The 19,101-nt window shown below is 43.2% G+C and overlaps 1 protein-coding gene across 1 annotated transcript in view; it reads left to right on the top strand.

Annotated features, from left to right (window-relative positions):
• Positions 1-19,101, top strand: part of LOC139835610 (uncharacterized) — a 42,944-nt gene that overhangs the window by 14,050 nt on the left and 9,793 nt on the right. Inside the window, exons 2-4 of the mRNA XM_071825471.1 lie at positions 9,809-10,400; positions 10,563-10,646; positions 11,082-11,496. Coding sequence (XP_071681572.1) covers positions 9,809-10,400; positions 10,563-10,646; positions 11,082-11,496 — 1,091 coding nt within the window. The remainder of the gene's footprint in view (positions 1-9,808; positions 10,401-10,562; positions 10,647-11,081; positions 11,497-19,101) is intronic.

Here is a 19,101-nt window from a genome sequence, read left to right as displayed (position 1 = left end):
CGTTCTTCTGGAGCTTTATTTGAAGTTTTACCTCACTATAAAGTAGGAGGTTGTGTTGATCTTATGTAAACAGCTCGTGTGTACTTCTATAGACATACCTTGGACTCGCATATGTTTCTGTTGTACCACTCTGAGAGATGTAATATGAGTGGAACGGTGTTTCACTTGTGTTATGTCAACGACTTGTGTACTACACCATGCAGTGGTACGCTGGGTCACCGCAGCTGGTATCAGAGCAAATGCTTTGACCCTAGGATTAAAACCCTTTAAAGGAGACCTATAGGTTTGGTAGTGTCTATAGGAAGATGTCTTAGTTAAACCAACTATTCTTTTGACTTGAGATGGGTATTCACTTGAGAATAATCCTGACACACTTGAGTCAATCTTTCTAATCTATATTTCTTAAGTAAAGTTAGTTAGTTATCTTGCTTCATTCCAAATAACTAGAACACCATTGAAGCTTAAGATAATGGGTGGTAGTAGACCACAGTTGGTATACAACACATGGTAGTCCAAAGAGAGGATACAACCATAAGGAAGATATCCTATTGGAAGAAGTATACCAATACAAGTACGGCTAAGTAAAAGTCAGTTAAAATGTCAAATGACTGATGTTAAGTAAGGGAAATAAGTTATATAAGGTAGTATACGTCTATGATGAGTCAATCATAGGAGGTAAGGAAGAGTGATAGTAGTATTTAAGTCTACTTTTCATGGTAAAGTTGGTAATCATATATGATTCACTTGAGATTCATGGTATGATGGAGTAGAACATCATAAGTATGATAACAAAAGGATGATAAGGAGTAGGATTTAGGGAATAGTTCGAAAGCTTAGGCCTTAAAATCCTAATAACTGTACCAAGTATGTTAGAACCATAGTCCTTAATTTAAACAAGACTTATTTAGAGCATATCACATAGAGAAATCCTAGAGTTAGAGGTGGTATATTCTAAACAATCATGTGTTTAGAGTAGACATGTTAGAACTAATTGTATTATAGGAAGTAGTCCTCAATAGCACATATATATGGTATACTATTTTGTTAGTACTTCCAAAGAAAACTAGGTTAACTTCAACTATTCCAGGCCATTTTGTTTCAAGTCTGTCTCATTGCAAATGTGCAATAAAGACAAATGTTGAGACAAATAGTAGAAATTCACGTATTGTGCTAAGTATCACAACCTAAACCTATCTTATGTGGTGCTATATACTACACATCTAATCCTGATGTTTAGGGATGTCTTACCCAACTATTATATTCAGGCATATAAGGATGTGTATTATAAACACAAAGCTGGATTTTCTTGGATTTTCTTGAATCTTCATTGATTGACTAGATCCATACATGAAGTTTGACTTTGATATGCAAATGCATGTTGCAGTATCAAGCTCTTACTTGATGTTATAGGTCTAGAGGGTAAAGGTATTCGCGTGAGGATGTGACGAATTCTGAAGATTTTTAAGATAAGATGAAGGTTCACTAGAAGAAGGAAGTAAAATTGTGGGAAGCAACCACAACAATCTGAAGGAAGGACCAATCAATACTCACTTTTATCCTTAATCAAGGAGTACTTCAACATGGAAGTATCATGGAAGTGAGAAAAATAGTGAATATGGAGCAGTAGAAGTGGAGCCATATTCTTTATGGAAGAAGGGAATGCAAGTGAAGTCACTTATAATACTATTTTCATAGTGTCAACAAGTGGTTTTCTTGCAAAACAAACCCTAGAAGAAGGAAAATAGACAAGTGAAGTCGCAGCTGGTATAATAAGACCGCAACTGATATAGGATAATCATGAAGAGAAAATATGTGAAGAGAAGTATATCTTAACTAAAACTATAAAAGTAGCCATAGCTGGTAGGTATATATTGACTAGAACCATAACATAGCCACAGCTGGTATCCAATAAGCCACATCTGGTACTAGGTAGTCTGCAGCTGGTACCAGATAGCCCACAGCCTGAACATTTCTTTACCCTAAAAGAAAGGGGGATTCCGCAGCTAGTATTTCATAGCTGGTATCTCGTAGTTGGTAAACCTTTAGTCGGAGGATTCATAATGGATACCCACAACTGTGTGGATACACCGCAAAGAATTCTTCGTGAGACTTCAGAAAGGTACAAAATATAAACCAGACTTAAACCAACTACCTAACCTTGGAGTTTAATGATTAGAAGAAAGGAAGTTGGAAGATCATTAGTAAACTCCAAGGGGGAGAGGAAGGATGAATGAGAAGTATTAAGATATAATATTTGGAGTATGATGGACCAAGAAGAAGGTCTGAATTGAGAGGAAGTCTGATCTTATTTTTATAAGGTTGTTGGGGAGTACCCATATAAAAGTACTCTCAGAAGGATGGCAGACCAGAAGCCGAGGTTCATATCTCGAGGAAGTAAGGGTTAGACCTTAACTTGAGTGGGTAATTGTAATTACTCCAAAACCAAGAGAACTTAAGTAAGCTTAAGATAATGAAGTTGGATGAAGAAGATGTCGGAGGACAATCCAAGCTTAAGAAGATACTATACGAAGAAGTTTGGCCATACTAAAACATAAGCCTAGTAGAAAGATTCCTTTCATGGAACCTAAAGAAACCAAAAGGAAGATAACTAGTATAAACTAGAAGCCATGATTGGATGGACTAAATGAGTCTAATCCATTCGTAGGAATAAACCACCAGAACCATGCCTATTGTAAATACCTTACGAAGTACCATTACTTTGGTAGTAAGGGAAAACAATACTTTACCTTAAATGAATGTTTTAGAATTAAGGTTTGGACATCGCAGCTGGTACACTATAGTGCCATATTACATCGCAACTGGATTGCCGCAGCTGGTAGAACCAAGCTTTGAGTACCCAAATAGGAAGATGTCACCACAACCATTAGTAAAGGCCATTAACACAATAAGATGTCCTAATCCAAGAATCTTTGGAGAGTAAGCCTATAAGCTTAGAGTGTTGGAAGAAATCATAGAATTGAAGAAAGTATCAGTGCCAGACAACGGAAGACTTCAGGAAGGATCTGGACTAGGGATATATTCAACTATATCTAGTGTGATCACCATGGAGTTGAAGGATGGTGATCTGTTCAAGTCTGTTCCACATTCTGAAACATGAGAGCGTTCGAACTTCGGGACGAAGTTCAGTTTAAGGGGGAGAGGCTGTAATATCCCAGGTTTAGAGGCAATAAAATGAGAGAACACCAAAGTGTGCATTGCATTCATGCATAGAAAATCCGGGGAATTTTCGCGCTTCAAATAAAACTTACCACAGTAACTGAAGTTTCACTTGACTTGCTGGAATGGAAGTAGATCATCAAGTCAAGCGCTATAAACTTCACTGTGACCTTTGCTAAAACCTTATTTTGGGTAGAGATGATTTGATCTATGGGCTAGATCAAATAGAATTAGTTTTACAACAAACAACACCTTAAGTAAGGTTCAACTACAAGCTCTTATAAAGGATCTCAACATGCCATTCCTTACAACAACACAGGAATAATTATTCAACCATAAAATAAAGAACACAATTAAGTAAGACACTATTCTTTACTTATCTTATTGATGTCTTGTACTAAATAAACATTTCTACCATGAGTCACATGGTATATCTTTTCAACTACAATACTTGAACCAAGTCAAGAACATTCATATTCATTCTTCATTAACCTTGACCATTCCAATCTTATTTCCCAATTCATTCCATTAAACCTTAGAGAAAGGAGAGAATCATCAATATGCAAATATCATCCATTAAATAGAACCTAGCTAAATATTTAAACCTTGTCCAAGGGAGGTAATTGTTGATACTAACCAATGTTATAATAAGTATAAGTAAAGTATTAAACCCTACTTGACCTAGTTAACACTTGCTAGTAAGTAAGAACCTCTTTTACTAGTGATTCAAGAGAGATACAAGTGTTGTGATCATTACAACTTGGTAATGATCATAAACCCTAGAGGAAACCCTACCTATCCCAGAGAGCTTAAGCTACATATGTATACTCAAGTATATGGACCAATATTTGATCTTGGAGAGAGAATCATGAATTATTAGAAGGCCATACTTTGATCATTACAAAATGGGTGATGATCATAAACCCTAAGAATCCAAGTAAGTGTGTTAAGAGAAGTATTAAAGAAGAGAGATTAGTGAGGAATAAGTGGATCATGTCTAATGCATGATCTTATCTTATAAATTGAGATGACAAGTTAAACCTATATATGTGATGCATAGATCTCATTCTTCACATGAAATAATAAGTAACTCATTAGTAGTTAACCAAACCAATACTCATGCCTTGTATAGAGTAGTATTGATATGGTATCTAAACCTTGCCTATCCAAACATTTAAGACTAACCTAGCATTGCCTTGATACAATAATTCTACTTAAGTGAGGAGGATAACCCTAGCCACTAAAACATGATCAAGCTTATGCTCATATTCTAATCCTAGTTGTGTATCACATTGGTGATTTCTACTAAAACCCTAGGCCATATTTGAATTCCAATCCAAGCATTACTTTGGATTATAAATAGAACCCTGCCATGCCTCATGTCCAATTAATACTTCAAATGGTGAAGTATTCCCAAAACCCTAAACCTTTTCATGTAGGATCCACCCCACATAGAATATTGTCCTAACTTGTGTATCATGGATCACAAGTATAAACCAAGCCATATATACCTTTAGACTAGATTCCATTTGGTGAGTAGAGTGAAACCAATAACCAATTCCACTTTGATTTCCAATCACCTTGTTTAGTTGCCCAAATGGAATATTGTGTCATAATTAAACCAACACTTTAACAAGTTAGTTAACCATAATAAGCCTAGGATTTACTTTAAATAATTCAAGTAGTAGTTGCTAAGCAAGAGTAGAGAATATAGAGTTGGATTCAACCATTTTCTTAAACCCTAGAAATAATTCTCCACATAAAATCATGATTCCATTTCTCTCCTATTTAACAATTGCTTTAAATTCTATCCATAATAAAGACATGTGAAACATCCATATAGTTAAGAACATTAGTAAAATTTAGTAATATGCTTACCATGCACCTATTATAAAACTCAAACCATTTAAATATATCTGGTTCCTAAATTAAAAAGGCAATTGAGATAAACACATAAACCATATCTATTTTAAATTTAAAATGCACTTCACAAGAACACCAACTAATCACCCATCAAATAGTTGTTTAAACAATAGAACTAAGCAGTAAGTATTTTTATGAAGTGATATTGATATTTAATATTTTTTGAACCTGCAGAAATAAACAGAAATCGAATTGGAATTTAAATAACAAGTTTAAAACAGAAAATAAAAAGAGAAAAAGGAGAGGGGAGAGGACTTACCCTACCAGGCCGCAGCAGCCCACACAGCAGCCCAAGCCAAAGCCCAAGATCGGCCCAGCCCAAAGAACAAAGCCACCCAGTCCACCGTACCATTTCGGCGAGGAAGAAAAGAAGTTTCTTCTTCTTCCCCGCACGACACGGCGACGGCGAGCTCGGCCACGTCCTCGTGGAGGATGAGCACGCCCCGGACGTCGCAGACGGTCTCTGAACCCCGTACAATCCATAATAAAGACATGTGAAACATCCATATAGTTAAGAACATTAGTAAAATTTAGTAATATGTTTACCATGCACCTATTATAAAACTCAAACCATTTAAATATATCTGGTTCCTAAATTAAAAAGGCAATTGAGATAAACACATAAACCATATCTATTTTAAATTTAAAATGCACTTCACAAGAACACCAACTAATCACCCATCAAATAGTTGTTTAAACAATAGAACTAAGCAGTAAGTATTTTTATGAAGTGGTATTGATATTTAATATTTTTTGAACCTGCAGAAATAAACAGAAATCGAATTGGAATTTAAATAACAAGTTTAAAACAGAAAATAAAAAGAGAAAAAGGAGAGGGGAGAGGACTTACCCTACCAGTCGCAGCAGCCTCACACAAGCAGCCCAAGCCGGCCAAGACTGGCCCAGCCCAGCAACAAAGCCACCAGTCCATCAGACTGCTTCGGCGAGGAAGAAAAGAAGTTTCTTCTTCTTCCCCGCAGACGACACGGCGACGGCGAGCTCGGCCACGTCCTCGTGGAGGATGAGCACGCCCCGGACGTCGCAGACGGTCTCTGAACCCCGTACAAGCATCTTCGCGTCCGTCTTATCTCCTGTGCGTCCCGATTCGTGCCCAAATCATTCACCCTCTCACCAACGCATCCCGGCCGTCTCCGCCACCGCATCGCCGCTGTAGAGCTTCCCTCACGCTATAAAACCACCAGTAGCTCCGCTGTGAAACCCTAGTACCTCGCCGCCCATCCATTGCTTCTCAGTCATCCTCTATTTCGCGTGTTCTTCCACTCACTGTCGCCGGCGAACTCCATGGCGCCGTCGATTGAGAGCACCCCGGAGTCCGTGGCGTAGCTCGTTGGATGCGCCCGATGCCGTAGGACCTTCTGGCGGAAGGAATCGAGAAGGGGAGCTCGGAGCAATGTCAATTTTTATTTTCCCCTTTCTCCGGCCATCGCCGGGAATGGCGAAATAGGGCCAGCTCCAGTCCACCATCGACACCATTGACCACTCCAATCGCCTCCTGGTGAGATTGCGCACCTCTAGCATCATCCAATCCTTCTCGGCATCGCGTGTAGCTCAATTTCGAGATCATACCGACTCGCACCGCCGCGGAGACACTCGCCGGAGCTAGCTCCGGTGACCTTTTCGTGGCGGCGTTCTCACTATCCTGCTCGCAGGTCGGGGCGGTTCGTTTGGCGATCTCCGCGCACGCGCGGGATGGCGAACGCAGCCGACGCCGTCGTTCACCGGCGCGTCTCCGGCGTGGATGACGTGGCAGGTGGGACCTCAGGGTGTATTTGACTGGTCTTCGCCCTCGTGGCATTTGACCTTGTCAAAGGACCCACCTGTCGGTCACTAGGGTTAGATCCAGATCGGTACACTTAGTATTTTTGTTTAAATTCAAAATCCAGAATATTACTGAAACTTTGCAAAATTCTAGAAAATTCATATCAACTCAGAAAATTATAAATAATATATCAAAATGCTCACAAAAATAAACTCTATTCAAATAAAATATAAAACAAAAATGTGTGTCAAAATAAAAATTCACTTATTTTATCCTTATTAATTATGCCATTTCAATTATTTAAAATACCATTTGAAACCAATACTTAGTGAAATTTAAAAATTAAATTTTAACTATTTAGTAACTAAGTAAAATGTTAAGATTAATTTTATTTATCATATTTGCATTTAACTTAATTTTTAGTGGTAATTCATAAACCCTAATTTGCAAGTTACCATGTTCTATTTTCTTTAAATAGTAATACCTCCAGAAAATATTATAAGCCAATATTATTTTGGTAAATCAAAACCTATTTACTTAAACATCTTTAGTTAACAAGTTAAATACTTTAAACCTAATAACAATTATTAAACCCTGATTCTTAATTAAACCTAAATAAGAATTACTCTAATTATTAAATCTTGTAAAAAAATAATAAAATGTTAAACCATTACTAATTTTGATTCAAAGTAATTAGCAACCACAAGTCTATTACCACTCATCATTTTAGGAGTTGTACCATAATTTTGAAACCCTAGTTTCAATTTGAGTAAGACCTTGATTCCATTATTTCATGTGATCATCCTAAATTAGTGCAACCCTAAAACCCTAGGGGTTTAGCCCATGTGATCATAGCCACTTCAACTTTACATATATAACCCTAATAAGCAACAATTGAATGCATTCTTATGATCCATTAGCATAAACCAAGTCACATGAGATTGTCATTTCATGTTCCTGTTCTTAATTAAAACCTATATGATTCACTAGTATCACCTAGGTATAAACCCTAACTTGTTATCACATGTTAGCACCATTGATCATCAATCCTATATATCACACCATTAGGATCAACCTCAACCATCAAACCCTAGTAGAACCATAATGATGAACCCTAGTACCAATCTTGTGTAGCAATTCACAACACATGCTCCTATTACACTAAAACCTACTTAGGAAATAATAAGTCACTTAGTTTAGAAATCATTAGAGATTATTTAGTAAAGCAAATGTGAAGCCATAGTAACCCTAATAGCTAATTTATAGAACCATCTTGATAACCATCCTTTGATATGATATCATAATCAACCATAGTAATAAACCTGCCCATACTTGTTGTATATAGAACCAATTCAACTTAAGCACCCAACTAGTTCCTATTAGTGGAACTAAATGAATTCAATAGTAAACCCTAGAAAGACATAGCTCCTATGCATAGTAGTTCATATTCTTATTTAACCTGTTCTTCAAAAGTTATTCTTTTGAAGTACAAATGTCAATCAAACCTTAGAAGCCCTATCCTTCTTTGCAATACTAAATGTTTCTTAAACAACATGTTCTTCAAAAGTTATTCTTTTGAAGTATCGTATAAGTAATCATCAACCATGTTCTGTAGAACTTAAAAATTGACAACTATTCTTTACATATTATTCCACCACTATTCTTTATGTGTAAGATTGTTATGATGTCATATATCACTTGTTAAGATGTTAATTTAACCAAACCCTAATAAGAACCTTGTTTGAGAACCATCCTAAAAGTGCAACCAACCCTAAAGAAATCTTTTCAACTCATACATCCTAAATCATCGAGGTTAGGTTACGCTCGGGACGATTGCATCTCATACTATGCATTATAGCATCTTTGCCAGTTCTTTAAACATTGTCCTTACCGGACGATGATGGTATTTCAGCATTTGGAGTTATCACGTATCGAAGCTTTTGCCTGCATAATCCTGCAGTCAAGAAAGGCAAGTTCATCGCTTGCTCATGTCATTTGATTATTTGTATCAAACTATATGCAAAGTACTATACTTATCACTCATGCATTGAAAAGCAAAGTATTATTTTACAATTATGAATATGACTATGTGGTGGGCAATGGAACCATGGTATGTGTTGATATGGTGGAGGTTCCATTGCATGGGTTATATCACCCTAGGATTAATTACCAATGCCGTCCAGTGATTCTAGCGCCGTACATATCGCGTTATCCATAAGATCTATAATGGCTCTTGGGATGTCAGCTGTATCTTTTCCCTTCTGCACGCCAACAGATTGGTAGAGCCGGCGGGGTGTTGGAGGCACTGCCGTAGGTTGGGATGGCCTTTTAAATCCCCATCCATTAGTGATGATGGCTCTACGATCTATGAAGGATTGTCCAAAGTACACCATGAGTAAAGCCGTATTATCGGGGGAAGTCTACTAGAGGTGTACGGGTGGACAAAAGGGTGGGTTTGCAGTCGCGGAGAAGGCAGTGATTGGCTTGGATCTTATACTGGGCCTCACACCAAAGGAAGTGTGGACGGGGACATACTCTCGGCCGGCAACATGGTTAAGATCTCTTGTGGGGTAAAGTAACGCACCTCTGCAACACATGTTGCTTGGCCGCCCTTGGCAATATGACAAGAAGGCTATACATGATGGACTCTCCAACACATACACCTTCAAGGTCAACGACAAGAAGTTCGAGTTGCGCCCGATGACTCCTAGCCAAATCATCGCGGATAATGCGAAGGCTTTAGCGAGGGCACAACTCCGCACCCACCATAGTGAGATGAGAGGAGAGGGAGCGACCCACCACAAAGAGAGTGAGCGCCACAAGCCATACATGAGTGAGCCCAAGAGTGTCCTTCTAGCCACCAAGAGTGAGTGGAGAGAGCTCCAAGAGAACCCATCCACCATATTGCACCATGTGCTCATATGCAAGGGACCCGCGTCGGAGACTAACGACTTAACCAACATTCCTCCGTCTTTGTTGTCTCTTTTGCAGGAATTTCGAGACGTCTTCCCCGACGAGCTCCCTCATGGACTACCACCACTCCATGGCATAGAACACCGCATCGACCTCATACCCGGCGCTCCGCTTCCAAACCGTGCCGCCTACCGCACCAACCCCGAAGAGACAAAGGAGATCAACCGCCAAATTCAAGATCTCCTCACCAAAGGGTACGTCCGAGAAAGCCTTAGCCCTTGTGCGGTTCCCGTGATCCTTGTGCCTAAACCGGATGAGACGCAACGGATGTGTATGGATTGTCGCCCCATCAATGCCATTACCGTCCGTTACCGCCATCCCATTCCGCGTTTAGATGACATGCTAGATGAACTTAGTGGTGCCACGATTTTCTCTAAAGTCGATTTGCGTAGTGGTTACCATCAAATCCGCATGGCTATTGGTGATGAATGGAAAACGGCATTCAAGACCAAACTTGGTCTCTATGAATGGCTCGTTATGCCTTTCGGTCTTTCCAATGCACCATCTACTTTCATGCGCCTCATGAATCACATCTTGCGTCCTCTCATTGGCAAGAGCGTGGTTGTCTACTTCGATGATATTCTTATTTATAGCAAAAACCTCGAGGACCATGTGCAACATGTGAGAGAAGTCTTGTGCATCTTGCGCCATGAAAAGCTTTATGCTAACCTCCCCAAGTGCACATTTGCTCAAAACAAATTGGTTTTTCTTGGTTTTGTGGTTTCCGCTAATGGGATTGAAGTTGATTCTTCAAAGGTGGAGGCCATCCATAATTGGCCTACCCCTACAAATGTTGGCCAAGTCCGAAGCTTCCATGGACTTGCCAGGTTTTACCGCCGCTTTGTGAAAGACTTTAGCACCATTGCTTGCCCTTTGAATGAGCTTACTAAGAAGAATGTTCCGTTTGTTTGGGGCAAGGCCCAACAAAATGCTTTTGATGAGTTGAAGAAACGCCTTACCGAAGCTCCACTTCTTGTTCTTCCAAATTTTGCCAAAACTTTTGAGATTGAGTGTGATGCAAGTGGGCTTGGTATTGGTGGTGTTCTTATGCAAGAGGGCAAACCCGTGGCATACTATAGTGAGAAGTTGGATGGCGCACGCCTCAACTATCCTATATATGACAAGGAGCTCTACGCTTTGGTTCGTGTTCTTGAAGTTTGGCAACACTATCTTTGGCCAAAAGAGTTTATCATTCATTCCGACCATGAGTCCTTGAAATATTTGAAAAGCCAACACAACTTGAACAAACGACATGCAAAATGGGTCGAGTTCATTGAGTCCTTCCCATATGTGATCAAATACAAGAAGGGCAAGGACAATGTTGTGGCGGATGCTCTTTCCCGCAAAAACACCCTTTTGCTAACTCATTTGGATTTTCATGTTTTGGGACTTGAAGAGATCAAAGAACTCTATCCTTCCGATTCTTTCTTTGCTCCCATTTTTGAGAAGTGCTCCGTTGACCGAGGAGTGGATGATTTCTATTTGCATGATGGCTATTTGTTCAAAGCCAACAAGATTTGCATTCCCGAGTCTTCGCTTCGAAAATTGCTTTTGCAAGAGTCACACGGAGGAGGTCTTATGGGTCACTTTGGTCGAGAGAAGACATATGCCATGCTCTCAACCCACTACTATTGGCCAAGAATGTACCGCGACGTCGAACGCCTTTGCCGCCGGTGCACCACATGCTTACAAGCTAAGTCTACCTCCAATCCCTATGGTCTTTATACCCCATTGCCTATTCCATATGCACCATGGACCGATATTAGCATGGATTTTGTTCTAGGATTGCCTCGCACTAAGCATGGTCATGATTCTATATTCGTGGTAGTGGATAGATTCTCTAAGATGGCTCATTTCATACCTTGCCATAAGAGCGACGATGCTTCACACATTGCTTCATTGTTTTTCAGGGAAATCGTTCGCCTACATGGAGTACCGCAAAGCATTGTGTCGGACCGAGACGTCAAGTTCATGAGTTATCTTTGGAAGACGCTCATGGCAAAGTTTGGAGTGAAGCTCTTATTCTCATCATCCTCGCACCTGCAAACGGACGGCCAAACGGAAGTGGTCAATCGAAGCCTCTCCACCCTCCTACGCATCCTCGTGAAGAAAAACTTGAAGTCATGGGAGGAATGCATACCACACGCGGAGTTCGCCTACAACCGCGCCAAGCACTCGACTACATCAAGGAGTCCCTTCATGGTCGTCTACGGGTTTGAGCCGCTCACGGCACTCGACATACTACCACTTCCCCTTCATGAGCGGACGAACATGGACTTCGCCAAGCGCGCCGCCGACGTGAAGAAACTACATGAAGAGACAAGGGCAACCATACAAGAACATGTGCTTCGTCAAGCCACCCGCCTCAACGCCAAGAAGAAGGAAAGGATATTTCAAGAAGGCGACCTTGTTTGGATCCACCTCCGGAAGGAACGGTTCCCTCGTGAGCGCAACTCCAAGCTCAAGCCAAGAGGAGATGGCCCCTTCAAGGTCCTCAAACGCATCAAAAACAACGCTTACATCATCGACATCCCCACCTCCAAGTACTTGGTGAGCAACACCTTCAACGTTGCGGACTTGTCGCCATATCATGAAGATGAAGAGGAACAAGAGTCGAGGACGACTCTTTCCCAAGGGGGGGAGATGATGCGGGGTGGCCTTCGGTCACCTCCACACCAAGACCAACAAGTCCCCCAAGTGGACCGATGACACGAGCCCGAGTCAAGGCTCTCCATGATGAGGTGAACTCGCTCCTCACCACCCTTGATCTTGGTACACCTTTGGATGGATTGCTACCTCATGCCGACGTGTTATGTGTCATTAGGTACAAGGAGCATCAAGGTCACCAAGAGGAGGATACGCCATGGTCAGAGGAAGGAGAGGAGCAGCGGAACGCGAAGATGGACATGGAGCTGGACAGGAAGTCGCCCGAAGAGCGCAAGGAAGAGAAGACGGACGGCCGGTCCTGTAACCCGGTCGACCGGCCTCCCGACCGGATCACCCGGTCCACAGCCCGGTCTGACCGGCCTCCCGACCGGGCCGCCCGGCCGAAACCGGGATTCGCGCTCGTGACATCCGGGCGCCATCCAGGGAACTTGGAGCCTCGTCCGGTCTCCGCCCGGTCACAGGCCCGGTCTGAAACCGGCCTGCCCGGTCACAGGCCCGGTCTGACCGGCCCCCTGACCGGCCTGCACGACTTAAGTTATATTTTCGGCCCGAACTTACCTTTTCGGCCTGTGATGCCTTGTAAGACTATATAAGCACCCCAAGCACCCCTTTAGCTCTTTAGACTTGTTTTGAACTCAAACCTACCTTTGAGCTTAGTCTCCCTTGGGTATCATCCCTCTGTAATCAAGGCACCTTAGTTGTTGACTTTGAACTTGTTGAGTGAGATTCTAGTACAAGCTACTCTCTCTCCCTCACCAAGTTCTTCCTCTCCAACTCCAATCTCTCCCCGGGGAATTCTACCGCGTGTCTCTTCCTCGGAGATTCTATTGGCGTGGTCCATCGAGCCACGGAGGTAAGCATCGGGTGTATCGGGTTGTGTGTGTGCGTGAGTCTCGGAGTTCCTCGTGTTCATCGCGTTCTTCGTGTTCCTCGCGTTTTCCCATCTTCCCCCTTGGTTTCGAAGTCAATCCGCGAGATCGGGCCACACACGGGGTCTTAGACCTCATCAAGAACTAAATGGAAACTATCATTTACATATGTAATGAGAGGAAATTATTTTTCCTAAGAAGAAGAAACCAATGCACCTAATTGTATGAATTGTGTGACTAGAATAGTTTGTGTGAATGCATGTGATGCTTAGAATAGCTATTGAATTTGTTGAGTGATTATACCTCGTATTCAAATTTAGACGCTAGCACCGGAGAATACCCGGAAGAAGAAGGTTGTTACCAAGAGGAGGAAGAGGAGAACTTTGAGAACTACCAAGGCAAGCTAATATTCATGCAAAGTGCAAAGCCCTTTGGGGCAAGGCACCATTAGTCTTACCTTTCTTACCACAAGCCTATCCCAAGTTTTTACCTTACAAGTTTTTACTTGTTTATTCAAAGAGTAACTTTTATAGTTAACTTTGGTCAAAGTTAAAGGAGTTTACTAGAGTAGCAAAGTTAGTCTCAGGATAGCCAAGCAAGATAGCACCCCTCATGATTAGTGCTAGTGCTAAATACTAAAACTTGACTACTCTAGATGGGAACATGTGACTTGAAATGAATTTGAAACCCTGGAATGATGAGTCATTCCATTGAATGAATTTTGAAGGTGAATATGACTTGGAGAAGATGGTGATTTTTGATAAAACTGATATTTGTTTGAATGCGATACTTTTCCAATATTGAGTACCCCCACAATACCTGATTATGGGTAGGGCTTAGCTGGAAATTTATACATCTTAGTATGGGTTCCCTCTGAACACACATCATAGGGGTTATGCCGAGGCTGCCTCCGTTGTTGAGAAATGATGTGAATTGAGGTGAATTGTACGGCCAAGCCCTGTGCAGTTCCCAGGTTGACAGTTGGTCTTCACTGGGAGGCCAAGCTCATGGGGAGAGGTGCTCATACTAGGGTTTGTAAGTGAAAGGTTATGGTTGATGATCCGCGTACTGTGTTACGATGATTCGGGGTAATCCCGACGGATGAAATCAAATGTTGTGGCACAAGTGTGCAACCTCTGCAGAGTGTAAACCTATTCGAATAGCCGTGTCCACGGTTACGGACGATTGGAAATGCCATATAGTTTCCGGTGTCAGATTCTTGAAAATGTTTGTGAAATGAATGGTGAATTGGTGACTTGTTTGAATCACATCAAATGTTGTGGGAATGACACTAATGTTCCCACTTGAGTTAGTTAGCACTTGAATAAGTCTTTTCTCAAATACTTGTGAACTAAATTTGGCTTTATGCAAATAAACTAGAGCTTAGCACCCCTTACTAGAATTGTTAGCACTTACACTAGTATTAGTTTGCGAGTACTTAAAGTACTCACGGCTTTGTCCCTGGCTATTCAAATGGCCAGAGTATGAAGATGAACAGAACTATCAAGGAGATGACCAACAGGACGCCTACGACAACTAGGAGTCTTCCGACGTCAAGCGTTGGCCTGTGGACTAGAGAGTCCATTTATCTTTACGCTTCCGCTATGAACTTGTGTTTGTTCGTTGATCAATAGATCAACTATTCGTGTAATATGGATCATGTGATTCAAGTTGTAAGACATTATGGGTTGTAATGAATGATGACTATGATACTTAACTATTATGCCTCACAACAACAATATTCCTAGGATTGCGATGAATGACATAATAGGCATCCGGACTTAAAAATCCGGGTGTTGACAGAGTGCTTATGCACATGATCATCTACATCGAGCTCACCCTATGGAACATCAAGAGCGCAACCACCATGATCGCCATCGACACTCTCCTCCGAGCTCAAGAAGGCGCCACAAGCAACGTGCCAAGCCACATGAACCATCATCTAGGCACGCCGAGGATCGTCATCAACACACGTCGCCTCATGATCGCCATCGACACTCTCCTCCGAGCTCAAGAAGGCGCCACAACCAAAGTGCCAAGCCACATGAACCATCATCTAGGCATGCCGAGGATCGTCCTCAACACACGTCGCCTCATGATCGTCGTCGACCATCACCACCTCATGACCACCATCGACATGCATCACCACATGACCGTCGCCGACACAAGTAACCTCATGTTCGCCATCGACCAACACCTCCCAAGGATCTTCGACGACACCCCCCAAGACATGGTGATGATGCAAGAAGACGAGAGCCTCGACATGAAGCGGCCAAGGCTACAAAGAACAACAACACCAACCATATGGTGTCCACAAAGCCTAGCGCCACCACCAAAATGGCATCTCCTAGACCGCCTACATATGAGAAGATCTCCAATGGTATGAGACAAGACGCTACATCAACAAGGAAGATGGTGGCAAGTGCAAATAAAGAGGAACCACCTATCATGGTGCTTCCACCTCCTACCGCCACCACCACATTGGGGCCTACAAGAAGCTCAAGCCCCAAGATGAAGACCATGGAGTCTACACTTCAAGATGAAGGACGATCTACCCATCTTTATGCCAACATGACAATGGTTCGTCCTCCAAGACCACGTAGCTCCCAATGCTTCCGTTGCACACAAGACGGTAATCATCTATGGGGATGCCCCAATCTCCATTGTTATGTGTGCACATCCAACAAACACATGGCATGGGAGTGCAACACACCACAAGCCCAAAAGCTCCACTTCGCCCAATTGGATGCCCAATTTGCCAACAAGACACTTCAAGATACCATCGTGTTCAAAGAATGGTGCAAGGAAATGGACAAGATGACGACTATGAAGACCACACTTCAAGATGGAGCACGAGAAGGCCAAGACAAGAGTGACGTTAATTCGAGCCTAGCTCTCAACAACACCATAGCGCCATCAAATGGTGTCAACATGGGAGGCGATGGAGTTGAGAAGGTTGAGCATGGGATTTTCCCTTCAACCAAGGAGGCGAATGGAGTTGAGAATGGTGAGCATGGGATGATCCCTTCACCAATGGAGGCGCATGGAGATGAGAAAATCGAGCCTACTCCAATATGCTTGAATGAGGAGATGGTACCAATCCCATGTGAGCATGAGAGCCACTTAGCCCACTTGAGTGAGAGTGATAGTGAGTTGAGTGACTCCCGCCCCATATGTGAGTTTGAGTGCTTCCATTTGGAGGACATGAGTGATACACCGAGTGAGTTGAGAGAGGTAGTTGATAGGTCTATGGAGGCCATTTCACATTCTAACAACTTAACCTCTACCCCTAGTGTGTTTTCTCATGTTGCAATAGGTTCCATGGAGGACGAGTTCCCGATCATGGAGAAGATGTACATGGTGCATGAAGATGATGCTATCACACCATGCTTGATTGAAGATGAACATGGAGGCCACATGGAGCCTACCTCTTCCACAAAACCCACTTCAAATGAGTCGGACTACAAAGGTACCTATATGGGTGTTGATGATTGATGAGGTCTAAGACCCCGGGAGTGGCCCGATCTCGCAGCTTGACCCCGAAATCCAAGGGAAGAGGTGGGAGAGCGCGAAGAACACGAAGAACACGAGGAACTCCGAGACTCATGCACGCACACCAACCCGATACACCCGATGTTTACCTCCGTGGCTCGATGGACCACGCCAATAGAATCTCCGAGGAAGAGGCGCGCGGCAGAATTCCCGGAGAGAGATTGGGGTTGGAGAAGAAGAGCTTGATGAGAGAGAGAGAGAGTAACTTGTACTAGAATCTCACTCAACAAGATCCAAATCAACAACCAAGGTGCCTTGATTACAGAGGGATGATACCCAAGGGAGACTAAGCTCAAAGGTAGGTTTGAGTTCAAAACAAGTCTAACCCTAATCTGGAGGAAGGGGTGAGGTACTTATAGGTCCAGATTCGTACAGGGGTAAAATCGGCATTACATAACTTATCCTGGTCCATAGATGCGAAATCAACGGTTGAGATGAAGTCAACAGGGGTGGGGCCGGCAGTGCCGCTGGACCTGGACCGGCAGTGCCGGTCTTGGCCTTCTTCGCGTCTTCAGCTGGTGGGTCCGGCAGTGCCGGGGTCTGGGGAGCGGCAGTGCCGGGGTGAGCAGGCCGACAGTGCCGGTGGCTGGAGGCCGGCAGTGCCGGGGTGTGCAGGCCGGCAGTGCCGGTGCCTGGAGGCCGGCAGTGCCGACCCTGAGGGGTGTCCTGCAGCGGCCACTCTTCGTCTCCTTCTTCCTTGTCCATCTTCGGGTCTGCTGCGATGTCCTTCTCTCACGGTTCATATCTGATGACACAAAGCATATCGGCCTGAGGTAGCAGTCCATCCAATGGGGTATCGAGATCAAGGGTAGTGAGGAGTGAGTTCACCTTATCATGTAGCGCTTTGACTCAGGCTCGCGTCATTGGTCCACTTGGGGGACTTGTTGGTCTTGGTGTAGCGTCGTCGGTGAGCGGGGCTACATCATCTCCCCCCCCCCTTGGGAAAGAGTCGACCTCGACTCTTGCACCTCCTCATCTCCGTGATAGGGTGACAAGTCCGAGACGTTGAACGTGTTGCTCACCAAGTACTTGGATGTCGGGATGTCGATGATGTAAGCGTTGTTGTTGATGCGTTTGAGGACCTTGAAGGGGCCATCTCCTCTTGGCTTGAGCTTGGAGTTGCGCTCATGAGGGAACCTTTCCTTCCGGAGGTGGATCCAAACGAGTCTCCTTCTTGGAATATTCTTTCCTTCTTCTTGGCGTTGATGCAGTTTGCTTGACGAAGCACATGTTCTTGTATGGTCGCTCTTGTTTCTTCATGTAGCTTCTTAACGGCGGCGGTGTGCTTGTCGGAATCCATGTTGGTCCGCTCATGAAGTGGGAGTGGAAGTATGTCGAGTGCCGTGTAAGGTTCGAAGCCGTAGACGACCATGAAGGGGCTCCTTGATGTTGTCTTGTGCTTGGCGCGGTTGTAGGCGAACTCCACGTGAGGAAGGCACTCCTCCCATGACTTCAAGTTCTTCTTCACGAGGATGCGTAGGAGAGTGGATAGGCTTCGATTGACCACTTCCGTTTGGCCGTCCGTTTGCGGGTGCGAGGATGATGAGAATAAGAGTTTCACTCCAAACTTTGCCATGAGCGACTTCCAAAGATAACTCATGAACTTGACGTCTCGATCCGACACAATGCTTTGCGGTACTCCATGTAGGCGAACAATTTCCCTGAAAAACAAAGAAGCAATGTGTGAAGCATCGTCGCTCTTATGGCAAGGGATGAAATGAGCCATCTTAGAGAATCTATCCACTACCACGAATATAGAATCATGACCATGCTTAGTGCGAGGCAAGCCTAAAACAAAATCCATGCTAATATCGGTCCATGGTGCATATGGAATAGGCAATGGAGTGTAAAGACCATAAGGGTTGGAGGTAGACTTAGCTTGTAAGCAAGTGACGCACCGGCGGCAAAGGCGTTCCACATCTCGCTTCATCTTTGGCCAATAGTAGTGGGTTGAGAGCATGTCATATGTCTTGTCACGTCCATAGTGACCCATAAGACCACCTCCATGTGACTCTTGCAAAAGCAATTTTTGAAGCGAAGACTCGGGAATGCAAATCTTGTTAGCTTTAAACAAGTAGCCATCATGCAAATAGAAATCATCCACTCCTCGTTCAACGGAATACTTCTCAAAAATCGGAGCAAAGAAAGAATCGGAAGGAT

Source organism: Lolium perenne, chromosome 2 (assembly GCF_019359855.2).
Source record: "Lolium perenne isolate Kyuss_39 chromosome 2, Kyuss_2.0, whole genome shotgun sequence".
NCBI lineage: Eukaryota > Viridiplantae > Streptophyta > Magnoliopsida > Poales > Poaceae > Lolium > Lolium perenne.
This window is presented reverse-complemented; position numbering and strand designations above follow the sequence as displayed.